The sequence below is a fragment of the Hippocampus comes genome, unplaced genomic scaffold, assembly GCF_001891065.2.
Source record: "Hippocampus comes isolate QL1 unplaced genomic scaffold, H_comes_QL1_v1.1 scaffold132, whole genome shotgun sequence".
NCBI lineage: Eukaryota > Metazoa > Chordata > Actinopteri > Syngnathiformes > Syngnathidae > Hippocampus > Hippocampus comes.
Window position 1 is genome coordinate 3,229,824 of NW_017805467.1, and position 14,815 is coordinate 3,244,638.

The following is a 14,815-nucleotide window of genomic DNA, read 5'->3' on the forward strand; positions in this document are numbered from 1 at the left end:
AGATGTCTGTTGTGTCTTTATTGTCACTGCTGACAAACCAAATGTAATTGTTTCCATCAATTGTCTTTTGCCATATCCAACCAAATTTCAAGTTAGCTTTTTATCATGTAGGTGCCTATCAAACATGAACGGAACTAATTCAGTTTGAAAAGGTGCTGCTTTGTTCCTAACTTTTGACTGTCTCTGTGTCACTTCAATGTGTTTTCCAAAGCTTGATGTTGCCTTTTATGTCAATAATAATTAGAATCAACCAAATAGCCTAAAGCAGCTCATCAATGCATCTCATGTATTCGCGTTGGGATTTCAGAGGAAAACCAGCAGTGTTTAAAGGTTTCACGTTAGAATATAGCCCTGAAGAACTTTAACCTGCATTGTTTCATTCATCACCTTTTTACATAAGCACGATAACTTTTCATTCGGAATCTGAAAAACGGCAAGTTAATCCGAAGTGACTAATTGATGGACAGCTCCGCCACAACTCACTTCCACAAAAGCCCCCCTCTGTGATCTCTTCTTCAAACACGTCGGTGAAGCCGCGGCCTGCGTTCAATTTGGCCAGCCGTCCGTCGATGAACTACAAACATAAATTACAACTGCTTTATTAAAGGAGAGGAGGGGGGGCAAGTTACACACTTAAAATGATATACGGACACATGCACACAGAGTCAATCACTGGGGCAACACTGGGGTGTTATTAATCCTGGCGGACGGAACCACAAGACAAAGATTAGGCGGTTTGCAGGTAATAGAGACTGGCTAATGTAGAGCAGGTGAGCGAGCATTGCAACAGATTGCATGACGAACGGCGTGCAAGACATGAGGAAGTTTCATTTCCGCTCCTTGGAACACGTAAATCACCATCTCATAAATATGAAGCTCACAGCCAACAAAGCACACATTTCAGGAAACTCCACAAAGTAACATCCAACTCAAAGACTTAGAAACACAACATCAAAGTGGCAAAAATGTCAAACATAACCTCAAATAAAGCAAGATGGCACAATGTCTTCTATGACAAGAACTGAGCTTGTGTACGATATGTATGGATGGACCTTTGGAAAAAATAACGCTAAGAAAATTGTGAAAAATAAATCTTTTTTTAATGGGGGTGGGGGGGGGTATAGGACTGGCTTTTAACACCATAACTAAGTAAGAGGACGACCTGTGACGTTTATTTCTGAAGGAGAGAGCTCGTATGTCACAACATTGACTGTATACAGCAGTGTTGGCCTTTAGAGGACAAGTGATTATTTATGTATTTATTGATTACCTACCTTAAGTCAAATTACATGCAAGACGCATCACTAAAACAATAAAAGCTGACTTGACTTATAATTTCACCCCGCCAAGTAGCACACAATCACAGTAGAGATATAAAGGAAGAGAAAAAGAGAAATGTATGTATAACATTACATATAACTAATGATTATTATAAAATATAAAACAATCACTCAATTGCTAGGGTTAACATTTGTAATTTCCTAGCCAAAGAATGAGTGGCCAATTAAGGGTAAAGCAAGCAAAAACATATTTTTTTGTATTTTTGTTCAATGTAAAATAATAAATAACCAAGTGTCTTTCCCCCCTGAAATAACTTGACATGCTTGTGTGCTTTGGTTGTACGGTTAAAATAAAGACAAACATTCAGAAATGCGTGTTTCTCAAAGGACAGTGATGGATTGATATTCTTCAATGCACCCCAAAAAAACGCATAAATGTTTCACTTGAGAACATGCTATTGCGAGTTGTTCAAGCTGTGGCCGGGCAATTTATCAATGTATTCGCTACATTGATTTTTGATGGGGAGGGCTCAAATTGATTAAAGTACAGAAAAAAACATATAGAAATAAAAAATATAATTATCCCCTTTCCATCTTTGGTAGCCTGTTTATACTGATGCCATGCAGGCGAGAGATTTGAGTTTTCTTGCATCTATTGTGTGCAAGATTATCAAGAAGTTCACAGCCTATGGCACGGTAGCTAACCGCTCAAGACGTGGATGGAAGGGAAAAAAATTTAAAAGGTTGCGATGAAGAATTGTTTGAATGATGGCTAAAGAACCTCAATCAACTTCTAATTCAAGTGTCAGCTCGCACTATCCGTCGCCATTTGAATGAAAACGGACACCATGATAGGACACTCAGGGGGACCCCCTCGCTGACACAAACATAAACAAGCCAGGCTGGAGTTTGCATCGACTTATCCAAAATCCCCCTGGGAGAATGTCCTGTGGACAGATGAGCCAAAGTAGTGGTGAAGCACATCAAATGAACTGTTTGCCAACAGCAAAACGAGGCCTTTAAAGAAAAGAACACTAGCCCTACGGTCAAACATGGTGGAGGTTCACTGATGTTTTGAGGTTTCTTTGCCACTTCTGGTACCAGATGCTTTGACTGTTTGCATGGCATCAAGAAATCTGAAGACTACCAAATAATTTAGGGATGCACTGTCGGGCCCAGTGTCAGAAAACTGGGTCTCCGTCAGAGGTCACGGGTCTTCCAGCAAGACAAAGACCCAAAGCATACTTCAAAAAACATCCCAAATAGCTTAAGATACAACGCTGGAGAGTTCTGAAGAGGCCAGCAATGAGTCCAGATCTAAACCCAATAGAACACCAGTGGCGAAATCTTAAAACAGAAGTTGGAAGAGGCACCCTACAAATTGGAGACCTGGAGGTGTTGGCAACAGAAGGGTGGGCCAAAAGTCCAGCATAGAGGTGGAAGAAACATGTTGATGTTTGACACAATGGGATTTAATTCAGCTCCCCAACCACCACCACCACCAAAGTATGTGCTACTAATTATTAATTTGTGGGTGTCAATAATTTTGTCCAGTCGATTTTAGGAGTGGAATGATGAGATTTAGCATCAGCCATCCTCCTCACCTCCTGGCTGCTTTTTTCCCTCATGTTCCAATGCCAAAAAAAAAAAAAAAAAAAGAGAAATAAACATGAATAGAGATGAATTTGTAATTGCTACAGTTTTCTGGGTAAATTAGTGCAACATCTGACAAAAGCACAGGGGTTCCAAAGCTTTTGGCCATAACTGTCTGCACAATTTTGTTTACAATTTCAAGAGCAAAGGTGAATTTTGTTTGGATGCAACACCTTTTATCAGTGTTAGGTTCGGTGACAGTTTTGTTTGTTAGGCATTGATCCCAAAGGAAATATCATTTCCATTCATGGATATTATTTTTTAGGGGATGTGTTTAAAGGGCAATTTTTGAACAATTGTTTCCTTTTTTTTTTTTTTTTTAACTATAGGAGGAACAATATTGTTTAAAATCGGTAATTATTTAATTTTCTTTTTATTAAGGGGCTTGAGAGGGAGGAGAGTCATTTATTTTATTTTTAGGCTTGTTCACCCAGCCCTTGTGCAGCTCTAATTTGTTCCTCTTTGCAAGTGTGTCCAACACCCAACAAGAGCATAGGTTGTTTTTGGCCACGATGTCCTCTGGGACTGCCGGCTAACTAACAAGCCGCGCGGCCACCCGCTCCTCTGGTCAGGAGGCTGGAAGCTCATCATTAGATCATTTTAATGAGAGGTGAGAAACTACTCGACTACTTGGCTGCTCTAATTAGCGCGCATAATCAGCCCAAATCAACACCGAGCCAAAGATGCCACTTATCTCACTCAGGCTGATACCTGACTCATTGTGGGCATTTAATTATTACAGACTCGTCAGCACAAAACCAATGATTTCTGACCTACCCAAAATACATCAAGAAAGCGAGAACAAATTAGCAGTATGTTAAAATATTTTTCAGTCTTGATGTTCCTCATCGAGCTACACAAGTTAAAGATCAGAGAAGAAACGAAAGCACGTTTAATCCTCCGTTCCATGTAACTTTTTTTTTTCCCCCGGAGCAAATGGTGCTCCTGGTGTTTCCAGGAGTCACAACAGTCTCGATTAATTATCTCCACCAGGGAAGTTGTACTTTCTCTGTCATTGAGTCTGTCAGCAGGGTTATACACACACACACACACACACACACACACACACACACACACACACACACACACACACACACACACACACACACAAAAAAAAACAAAAAAACATCAAGCCATCTTTTAAAGCTCTTAATGGACATCCAAAGAAATTATTTCACAAAGAAAATAATAAACTGATTACGAATAAACTTTTTACAGTCGTCTTGGCAAATACATTATGTTCTATGAAGAGTGTACTTCTTAATCTTGGCAATACGGATAGTTTTGGTCTTTGAACGGCAGTTGATATCTTCTGGTGAAATTGAGGTTTTCTTGGGTTTTTTTTAGACCTAAAACCTGAAGACATTTCAAGGCATGAAGAAGTTTTGGCTTCATAACACTCCCCACTTTGCCAGGTGCTCAAAATGATATTTGGTTGTGAGAGGTGGCAATACTAAACTGTGATTAAACTGCTGTTAAACTAGCTTTTTTTTTTTTTTGTGTTACTGTAAAAAAGTAACACAAAAAAGTAACACTGTTAATAAAACTGATTGAAACTATTTTCTCTGAGATGTATTGCTGATGTCAGGCGGAATCCTCCAAAATCATCACTTTTCAGGAAACGGCATGTTTTTTCAACCATTAACATTGTATCATCAAATAAAATCAGGCCATATTCAACATATAAAATCAGTCGGTAATTTTGAACAATGCCACTCATCTGTGTGGATTGAACAATATTACCGTATATATTTGTGACAATTTTTATTGGCATTTTAGTTTTGATTAGTTGATTCATTCAGTTGGTTCTATGCATTCTAAATGTTGACAAGTGAACAACTAAGCCTGATGGATGGTAAATGACTGCCGGGTCGAAAGTTATGTGAATAGAAAAGCGTTTGGCAATCGTCCCCTGTACACTCAATTCAACTGTGTGTGGCTTAGATTTATCATGCTCAGGAAGAGAGTTCATTGACTCAGACTCTGCTACAGAATGCGTCCGTCCGTGTGTGTGTGTGTGTGTGTGTGTGTGTGTGTGTGTGTGTGTGTGTGTGTGTGTGTGTGTGTGTGTGTGTGAGGGAGAGTGTGCATGCTTGTGTATCGGGGCTGTGGATGGCTGATAGGAAGCAGATTGATGCCATCAACCTTTCCCCCGCATTTTTTTGAGTAGCTGGAAAATTGATGAATTGATGGCTGTGTGGAGTGAGATGAGTGCCAACAATTGGGTAATAGAAAAGAAAATTTAGGAAGGCAAAAGGAAACTGCAATTATTATTTTTTTAATATGTGAGGTATAAATAGGACCATTTGACAGCATTTCCGAGCTTGAAAATGGCCACAATTAACAATCCATTAGTCTATGAATTATTTGTTTAAAATATTTTTATTTCGATTTTTTTTTCAACTCCTTTTTTGATATTGTATTGAGCATAATAATGCTGTCGGGGAACAAAGTGAGATTAACCTTATCTTATTTTACTCAAGATACAATTAACCAACCATCACTTCCACACAATTGAGGTAATTCCTAATGATTATCATGTCCTTTATAATGCCCAGCCTTACAGCTGACAGGACATACTGTATATTAGGTCTACAGTAGCAGCAGGTCTCTTCAAATTTAACATACATCATCCGTTTTCATTGCCTCTTTCAAAATGAATTTTAAAACGGATTCCTCGTTTCTACATGACTGGACGCAATGAATTCATCATGAGAGGGCAACACCATCCTGTTCCCTCTGACCTGAAACAACTTTTAATGGAAAAGACATCTGATTTGTGTGTGCAAATCAATCATAACAACAGGTAGAGGTAAAAGGATACAGGCTTAAGCAGCCATTAAACCATTTGTGCATTTCGGGTGCAATATGATACAACAATCGGTTGAGATGGAATGTTCATCTATCAAATTTGTTACAGTGCAGAGCCGGTTAAAAGTAAGTGAAGTACAATAAATCAAATTTCTGAATTAACTTAAATCTATGGTTTAAAAAACACACGAGCCAAGTCCCACAAGTTGAGGGCTACACTGTTCCACGCGTTGAATGTTTGTGTGTTGCTGGAGCGGATATGGGTCAAGGCCAGTGCAGAGCTCGCGCACGCCACTGGCATCTCGGTCGAAGGAGGAGTGGGGGAGATAAGCGCATCCCAGCCCCCGTGCTCGAGTGCAGATAAGGGTCTGTTTCCCAACGTTAGAGCGGAGGCAGGAGCCGGCTGGGAGGAGGCTTTGAACTGCTGCTCACTATCTGCTCTGCTCTGGGAAAATTATAGATGGAGCGGAGTGTCCAAAGAAACAAAAGGCTGATTGAGGGCCGCCGTGCTGTACTCTGGGGGGTAAATCACACTACTATCGCGGGTCAGAGATCACAAAGAAAAGTTCAAGGGGTGAAGAAAAATGTTCTTCGTAGCAGGGGTGTCTTTCCACTTGGCTCAGACACGGGGCTGCCTTGAGTATGGCAGAAAGGGATTTGGAGGGACAAATCATCAAGTATACATGAGTGATTGGAAGGCAAGCTCCTGCAGCCTGACATGAATAAAGGATAACCGCACGTGCAAGGTGTATGCACGTAAACACAGTTAAGGCCACGGTGGAATACAATGTGTCAGTGGTGAATTGGAAATTTTCTTAATTAAAATTCTTGCAACATGCTTGGGCTGGCTAGAGCTTGTGCTGAGATAAGCACTGTAAACATTTTTGATGAGGTCAGTGACCATCTCGTTTGAGTCCGTGTTTCTGTCTTGACTGCTTCTCATCACATGGGGGGGGGGGAAATGTAAAAATTCTCGCCAACTTGAATGACACCAACTCAGCACATCATTTGTTGAGCGCACAGTGTAAAATTTGTTACAAGATCAGCCACAAAATGATGACTTGACTTGATTTTGTGAGGCAGTGTTAGTCTCCATGCATGCATCCATCCATCCATCCATCCATTTTCTAATCAGCACGGGTAGCGGGAGTGCTTGGAGCCTATCCCAGCTGTCTTCGGCAGTAGGTGGTGTACACCCTGAACTGGTTGTCACCCAATCACAGGAGTCGCATGAATTCAAGTGCAAAAATGCTTGAAATGGGTACCTTTTTTTAACCCTCCTTTCAACTTTTCCACTTGTTGATCATATTTTACAAAATAAACAACCTGTTGGTGAACAGAGATGAAGGCACTGTGCAAAGCTATAAAATACAATAATCCCACCACTACAGAATCACACGCACAAAGACAGTTGTTTGTACCTGTTTGAAGAGCTGCAGGTTGACCGCCATGGACAAAAAGTTTCTCATCGTGCTTGAGCGATGGCTGACAAAACTCTCCTCGCAGAATGTTATTGGCTCCCCCTTGAAGAATCCACACAGACAAGATTGGTGATTTTTTTGACAAACACCATTTAAAAAACTACTGGTTCTCTTTCGTATTAATCTAATTGACTGAGTTTAAAAAAATATATATCAGGAAGATCAGCGTGTGTAAGTCAACTTGGGTGGCAAGTGGTCAAAACATAAATCCAATTGTTTAAAGGAGTGGTTCTCAAACCCTTTATATCAAGTACTACCTTAAAAATACTTAGCTCTCAAAGTATCATCGACATGACCAACATTAAACAAACATGATCTTACATATTTATTGCACAATTTGAAGATACACACTGTGCTTAAATACAACAAAAAAATAAAATTAATAATACAATAATTAATGATAACATTGAAGTTTTAAATTGAAAAAAAAATTTTTTTTTTTAAATGCACCCCTGTCTTTGACAAGCAGTTCTAAAATATTAAATGCAAATGTATGTTATGTTCAAGTGAAATACAACTGAGCTTTACTCAAAAATTTTACATTGGATTAAAAAAAAAAAACAAAACCATTTTGCACAGTTTGAACGTTTAATTCAATCATTTTTGGGCACACCACTAGAGGAAGACCGCGTACCACACTTTCAGAATCAGTGGTTCATATGATAAATAGAACAAGGTCATTCACACAGTGTCTGCATTAAGCTTTGAAGCTCTTCCAAAATAAGTATTTCAAAAAATTTCTTCATTAGTGGGTCGAAAAATGTCTGAGAGGGGACATGATGGTTAGAGGAGGGAAGAAAGAAAACTTAAAAAAAAAAAAAAAAAAGAGGTCCCTTGGCAGGCTCTATACGCAGTCCCAGTAAAATCCAGAGTGCTCCACATGAACACGTTATTACTGTTCCTTACATCATGTCTGTTGGCCTGTGAGCTGTAGACACAGAGGATGACAACAAATCCACTGCAGGCCAATCACACGGAGCCCCAAGTCATTTTCAAAACATGTTTTCTGATAATTAATGTAATTCTCACATAGGGCAATGATGCTCTAAATTCGTTGGCTGTAAAACAATGCTTGTTGTCTGGTGGTCTGGCTGTGAGCGCAGTGTGACATAAAAAAAAAAACAAAACCCCAACAACAACACTTGGAGACTAACCCCATTTTCAGGGATGGGCGGATGATCGCAGTGGCCCAAATTACATCACAGGAATAATGCTCCACTTACATCACAAAAAAAAAAAAAAAAAAAAAGTTTTCAAGGCTCATTCTCTCATAAAGGAGAGTTGAATCATTTTTTTCCAGGCCCCATCTGGCTGCTGCTGCCTCCGGCCTAACGAGCAAAGCCAAACTGAACAGAATGCTGGGAAATTCTTATCAAGTATGTGTAGCAGTCAACCAGTGATGCAAAGTCTATTTCGAAAAGTCATTTGGAGATTTCGTGATGTTATAGCATTAGCAATATCACGTCTCACCTTGATAAAAACTTCAGCTTGTTTACATTAGTCATGTTTCTGTCAATATTCATGTACGAATCCAAGCGTTGCTCACATTTGCTCAGAATGAGGCATTTTGGCACACTGTGATTCATTTGTACACGGTTCGAGGTTTGGATAACCACTCAGCCCCTCCTGAGTGGAGTTTTCAATGCTACTCATTTGTAATTGGTTTTTCTTCCACGCATATTCATGGATTGACACCCAGTTCTCCAACATCGAGGGTTCAATTAAGCTACTTGATAGTAACCAAGCCAAGCAACCTGACACGGCTTCATCAATGTCGAAAGTGACTTGAAATACTATTTCAGGTGATTCTTTAGCTTCTGTGGCGCTCCAAGCAGGAGATGAGCATCTGAGAGAACATGGGGTGGAAAATGATTGACCTACGAAACATCTTTCTACTCATCGGATTGCTTTTGGACTCATTAGTATTTCCCAGTGTTTCATTTACAACTCAGCAAGACTCCCACCAAGTTTCCTTCTGTCACGACATATGGGCCCATGAATCACAGTCATGGGCTCACTCATGTCTGGGAAAAGTTATTCTACAAATATCACAACTCGGTGCAAGACGAGGTGTGTGTGTGTGTGTGTGTGTGTGTGTGTGTGTGTGTGTGTGTGTGTGTGTGTGTGTGTGTGTGTGTGTGTGTGTGTGTGTGTGTGTGCATGAGCGTACATACAGTATGCTAACACAGAGACATTTGCAAGAACGCTGCCTGTAAGAAACCAGTGAGAAATCATCACATGTACACCAATACACAACGACGAGTGTGAGTGTTTGTGTCAGAAAGGAGGCAGTTTGTTCGTGTACTGTCTGTATTCGCAGAAAAGCAAGGCAGCATCAATAATGTAGCATCTTGGCGAGTGGGAGTCCACAAAGTCCAATTAGTTTCAAAGCTAAAGGAACAAAGGCTTTGCTATTTGTCAAACAGGACATGCTGTAGTATACCCAGCTCCAACTCAGACCTGATCTGCAGAAAAGATCCAGTAAAGTGATGTTAGCGGGGCTTAGCACAGGAAAGTCAAACTCCAAAGGCGTTCTAAAAGAGATCTTCAAAAGAAACGTCCTGAGTCTTCTCATATCCGTTGACATTTCATTGGCACAGACAGGCCCACGTTAAACTTGCACTCCGCCTGCAAATTTACCTTTTACTCACAATTCCAACGGGCTCAGTCCAACGGCTGACATTTGACTCAATTCGCCCTAACTGAGATTGGTGGCATGTGCCTACAAGGCAAGAACAATTCGGTGTGGATTCACACCTGTAGTTTAAAATCTCTTCTCCACATATGTTGATAGGTTTGAAAATCGATCCATTCACACCAGACGATGAAAAAAAAGGTGTTGAATTTACTCAATTTGATTTTGTCAATTGCGTGCACGAAATCATCTGGATCCAAATAAATGTTTTATAGGAGATGTATAGTGTGCTTAAAAAATGGATCTGGATCCAGATTTTATTTTGTGCAACCATTTGCCCCAATACAATTGAGGAAATTCAACTTTTAGTGTAGTTCGGTTTCTTTTCAGATACTCAAGAAATATAATATCACCATCTGAAATACAGGGGAAAGTTTAGTAGTTGTATGGATTAGTTAGTCAAACCTTGTTGATAGCGTTAGTCATACTGACACAGTTCTGTGAAATCACAGACTTGATTATAAATTAAGCATGTTTGGTACCACTTTCTTTCAGACCAATTCCAGTAGCACTACTCAACACTTGAATACTCAACGATACCGCTACAACTAATAATTATGAAAGATAAAATTTCTTAACAAAGATATTGACAGATAATTTTAAACAAAGACCTACAGAGAATGACAACATGGCCCAAACCCAAATGTCTGGTAGAGGCCCAGACAGCGACCTCCGTTAATTTAAAACTATTTGCAGTGACTGAAGGTTTTCAACTGAGTTGATTGGATGTCGGTAGAAGAAGAAAAAAGCAATCTGAGTGTAAGATCATGACATCCAGGTCAGTTCCTACAAAGCTTTACCTTGAGTCTTATCAATATACAGAAATTGCTTATCTTAATTTAATGGGTTTTTGTCAAACATGCATGCCTTTAGTTCCTGATCGTAAAACGGCCACAACAGTAAGGCCGATAAACAGCCAAAGAGGACCAAAACCATCTTATTAATATACCTTAACATGAAAAACTTGCAGTATAACACCATTAGCGTTATTTGTTAGCTGTCATATTAATGAGTCCTGACTTTTGATTTTGACTTTTGAGGGCTGCAAAAGAAATGTACTCAAAATTGGCCACTTCTTATGAAAAGCTGCGGGTAATCACATAGTGTATTTGCAAAGAAAGAGGATGGATTTTAAAAAAAGTTTTATTGACCTAAACACCGGTAGAAGCTTTTTTTTTGTTTTTGTTTTGCCAAACAATGCAAAACGTAGTATCCCTGAAGCGTTTCGTTGTCACGTGAGACAAATTTGCAGACGACTTTAGACCGGGGTGGCACTGAAGAGATGGCTGTATTTATGGCACTCCTTCCCTATGCTCATTGAACTCAACTCAAGACGCTTATTTACGCTCTCAATTGCTCCATACACAGCAGCGCCCCGCCCTGCACACAAACTTGCGCACTTTCTCTTCTCAGGCAGCCCTTTCCTCCCTCACACGTTTGCACTCAAACTGCAAATGGCTGATGAATATTCAGTATGAGGGCAGAGTCAAACCGTTGTATCGGTCCACTGTGACGGTAATTTCATTGGTGGGATGTGACGAGACTTTGGGTTAATCTATTGACGGCTTGAAGAGTGTCAATAAAAAATGATAGATAAACCGTGTCACATTAAAAGAGGCAGGGTTCAAAGCATGAGAAAAAATTAGCAGTTTATAATCCGGAAAATGCGGTAGCTCGTGTCGTGCCATCGTGATGTGGTGTCACAATACATTTGAATTTGGCAGGCCAATGTGCAGCAGGGGTAATCTTGTCTTATTTCATCTTTGGAGAACAATTCTGTGAAAATCGCAAATAATTAAGTGGCATGATTTGCAGAACCTCTCCACATAGAAACTAATGAAGGTATGTTTGTTACACATTTGTTCATGTGAATTTTAGCTGAACAGTGCATTTTAAACGAGGTTAACTAGGTCAACAAGTCAAGATGTTTTGGCATCACCCAGGACAGCTAGTTGTGTATCAATGGTGACAAACTCTTACAGGTTTATATCGGAGGGCGTCCCGGTAGGAGCCAAACAGAGCGGCCTGCGCTCTCAGGAAGGCCCTTGCCACGCCACTCCCCGTTGCTGTTGACTGCTTCTTGAGCTTGCTCTTCAAAGAGGACACCTGGTGGAAAACATGATGAGAGAATTGCAGTGAGAGAGGTACGGATATAGAGGGGTAAAAGTTAAATTATCACCTCTGAAATTGGTGGGGGGGAAGCAGCTAGCCCATTCAGAGTGTGAAATATCACATTTGCAGGTCATCACAAGAAAGAAAAACAGATAGGAGAAAAGGAAAGGAACGCTCCAGCCTTTCCACTGTGCGTATGCGTTGTGCTGCTGGGAGCACCTGCTGCTTTGCTAATTGAGCAGAGGATGGGGAGTGGCAAGAGGGGAAATGGAAACTCACATCCGTGCTTTTCCTCACATAGCCACTCTCCTCCCCGTCACCTTTTTTGCTTTTCACTTCTCCTTCCATTTCTTACTCCCCGACTTCTTCTTTCCACCTCCACTGTGTTCCCCCTCCCACGATGGCTCTTCCAGCTCACTCTAGAAAGAGCCTCTTGACATAAAATGTCTTTAATTATTTTCTCCACTCCTAGCTGCGGCTCCAAGACTGCAGGCGAGAGGAGAGAAGCAGCAGGCCCGAGCTTGTTTTAGGATGACAAAAGATTCACCCTGGCCATGGTCCCCGGGGAGTCTGGGAAAGAAGTAGTCAAGAGACTCTCCTCACCTGCTCAGCAGAAGTCTGACTGAGCGAGGAGGAGGAGGAGAAGGTAGAAAAGGACTTCTGCTCTCTGTGTGGCCTGTGCCCACTTTGCTGATTGTGCATCTTTTCATTGGACTGTATGTTCAATTAGGTTCTAATTTACAATACAAACCAGGAGTCATGATGTCAGAGTTTACACCTTAAACAATAACAATGATTTAAAATTTCTCTCAGACTACATTTCTTGGCAAGATGCTGCCAAAAACGGATCTCGTCATGCAGTACAATAACAATACTAATAGTCCAAAAATACTGCTGTGTGTTCAAATAGTACTTTTGTCACATACACAAGCACAAGTTTTGCTGTGCTGAAAATGAAGCTTTTTAACCCAAGCATTTCAAGTAGCCTCTGATGTCTGTTTTCTACTAATTAAGTTGCATTAACTAGCAAAAACATACACAATTTTCATTTCGTCTGTTTTTTTTTTTTGTATGTGATATACGTTTCTGTCCCACGTTCCCCTCATTGCACTCAGCTAGTGGTTGATTAAAACAAAACGACTACATGTATAAATTAAATATTTCACGTCTGAAGTTGCAAGTGCCGCTGACTTACAGTGTGTGTGTGTGTGTGTGTGTGTGTGTGAGGGCCGCTGTCTTTGAGTGTGTGTGTGTGTGTGTGTGTGTGTGTGTGTGTGTGTGTGTGTGTGTGTGTGTGTGTGTGTGTGTGTGTCTGCGTGCGTGCGTGTGTGCCAGAAGGTTGCGTCCATCACCAAATGACAGCATGTTGCTTGGCATTACAGGACAAGTGTGAACAGAGACGGAAAAATAATCACGCTGAGAAGCGGCAGCGATCCTGAGACATTGCTGTCTGGGTATCCGCAATTAGCCGATCGGGAAAACTTCAGGGAGGAGAAGCAAAGTGTTCAGAGAGCTCAGGCGAAGGACAGGCGGAAAGGAACAGAGAGTGCGAGCAGAAGAAAGGAGGCAACAGAGAGACGGAGAGAGTGTCAGTCTTAAACTGGGACAGAGACAAAATGAGCAGCGTCTATTCATTTCTCCTGGGCTTTCTCACTCTCCACAGTGTCCCTGTGCCGCCATCGCAAATGCTCCCGGGCATCAAACAGAAAGTTTATCACGGTTAAATTAACAAGTTTCATCTCCATATTCACTCATTGTGCTAAATGCTTTTATGTTTGTGTAAAGATCTTTCTAGAATTAATATTTCATGTTTATGTGCATTTTCAGATAGTTCCCCCTCCCCCCCTATCCTTGCAATTCATTAAAATGTCTTTTTATTTCTCCCGTATTTGCTGGTGGGGGTGTGTGAATCAAAGTGAACACAATGTCAGTCTAAGTGGGGGAGGCATACCCCAAAGACTGTCAGACAAGACGGGCTAGCTGAGTTTACTCTGCACACAGAGCTGGTTGTGTGCAGCAGCTTTGAACGGGTGAGAGCAGTGCGCTGGCAAAGACTTTTTAATGAGACGGGGACACAATCAGTTGTGTTCTCTCTCGCAGTGTTAGGGGTGAAAAAAGTTGTGTTCAAAAGTTTAAGGGTGATTAAAATTCCTCCTATGTCACATGTGGGCGATCAATCAACAGTTGCAAATATATTGGCAGCGCGTGAAACACACTTGAATATTGGTTTTGTCAAGAGAGTCGAGAGCAAGGCGCCGCGATCGGGATGTGCATTTTGCATATCACATGAAAATAAGGGTGTTTGGTAATTGGAGTTTGACTGTGGAGCCCACGCGGCAATCATCAGGTACGTCTCTCCGGTAATGGTTCTGTCAAGCTAATTAACTTCTCCGGTTTGAGTGAAACTAACGAGACGCGTACAGGCATCAGAGGAAGGCCAGGCTCTACAGGTGATAACCCTATTTGGCAGTGACATTTTTTAGTGTAAAGTCACAGTGGCGGTGATGAGATCAAAGCCAGCGAGTCCCCCATTGGGTCCAATTAGAACTATTGCATTGTGCGGGGGAAGGGGTGGCGGCAGGAGAGGGGGGAGTGGGGAGTGAAACTAACGAGACGCGTACAGGCATCAGAGGAAGGCCAGGCTCTACAGGTGATAACCCTATTTGGCAGTGACATTTTTTAGTGTAAAGTCACAGTGGCGGTGATGAGATCAAAGCCAGCGAGTCCCCCATTGGGTCCAATTAGAACTATTGCATTGTGCGGGGGAAGGGGTGGCGGCAGGA

The 14,815-nt window shown here is 41.2% G+C and overlaps 1 protein-coding gene across 3 annotated transcripts in view; it reads right to left on the minus strand.

The window, feature by feature from the left end:
- dennd1b (DENN/MADD domain containing 1B) overlaps positions 1 to 14,815 on the minus strand; it is a 135,588-nt gene that overhangs the window by 19,999 nt on the left and 100,774 nt on the right. For all 3 annotated transcript variants that reach the window (XM_019875292.1, XM_019875291.1, XM_019875293.1), the window contains 3 exons: positions 11,901 to 12,026; positions 7,166 to 7,267; positions 484 to 574 (listed from right to left, as the gene is read on the minus strand). In XM_019875292.1, coding sequence (XP_019730851.1) covers positions 484 to 574; positions 7,166 to 7,267; positions 11,901 to 12,026 — 319 coding nt within the window. The remainder of the gene's footprint in view (positions 1 to 483; positions 575 to 7,165; positions 7,268 to 11,900; positions 12,027 to 14,815) is intronic.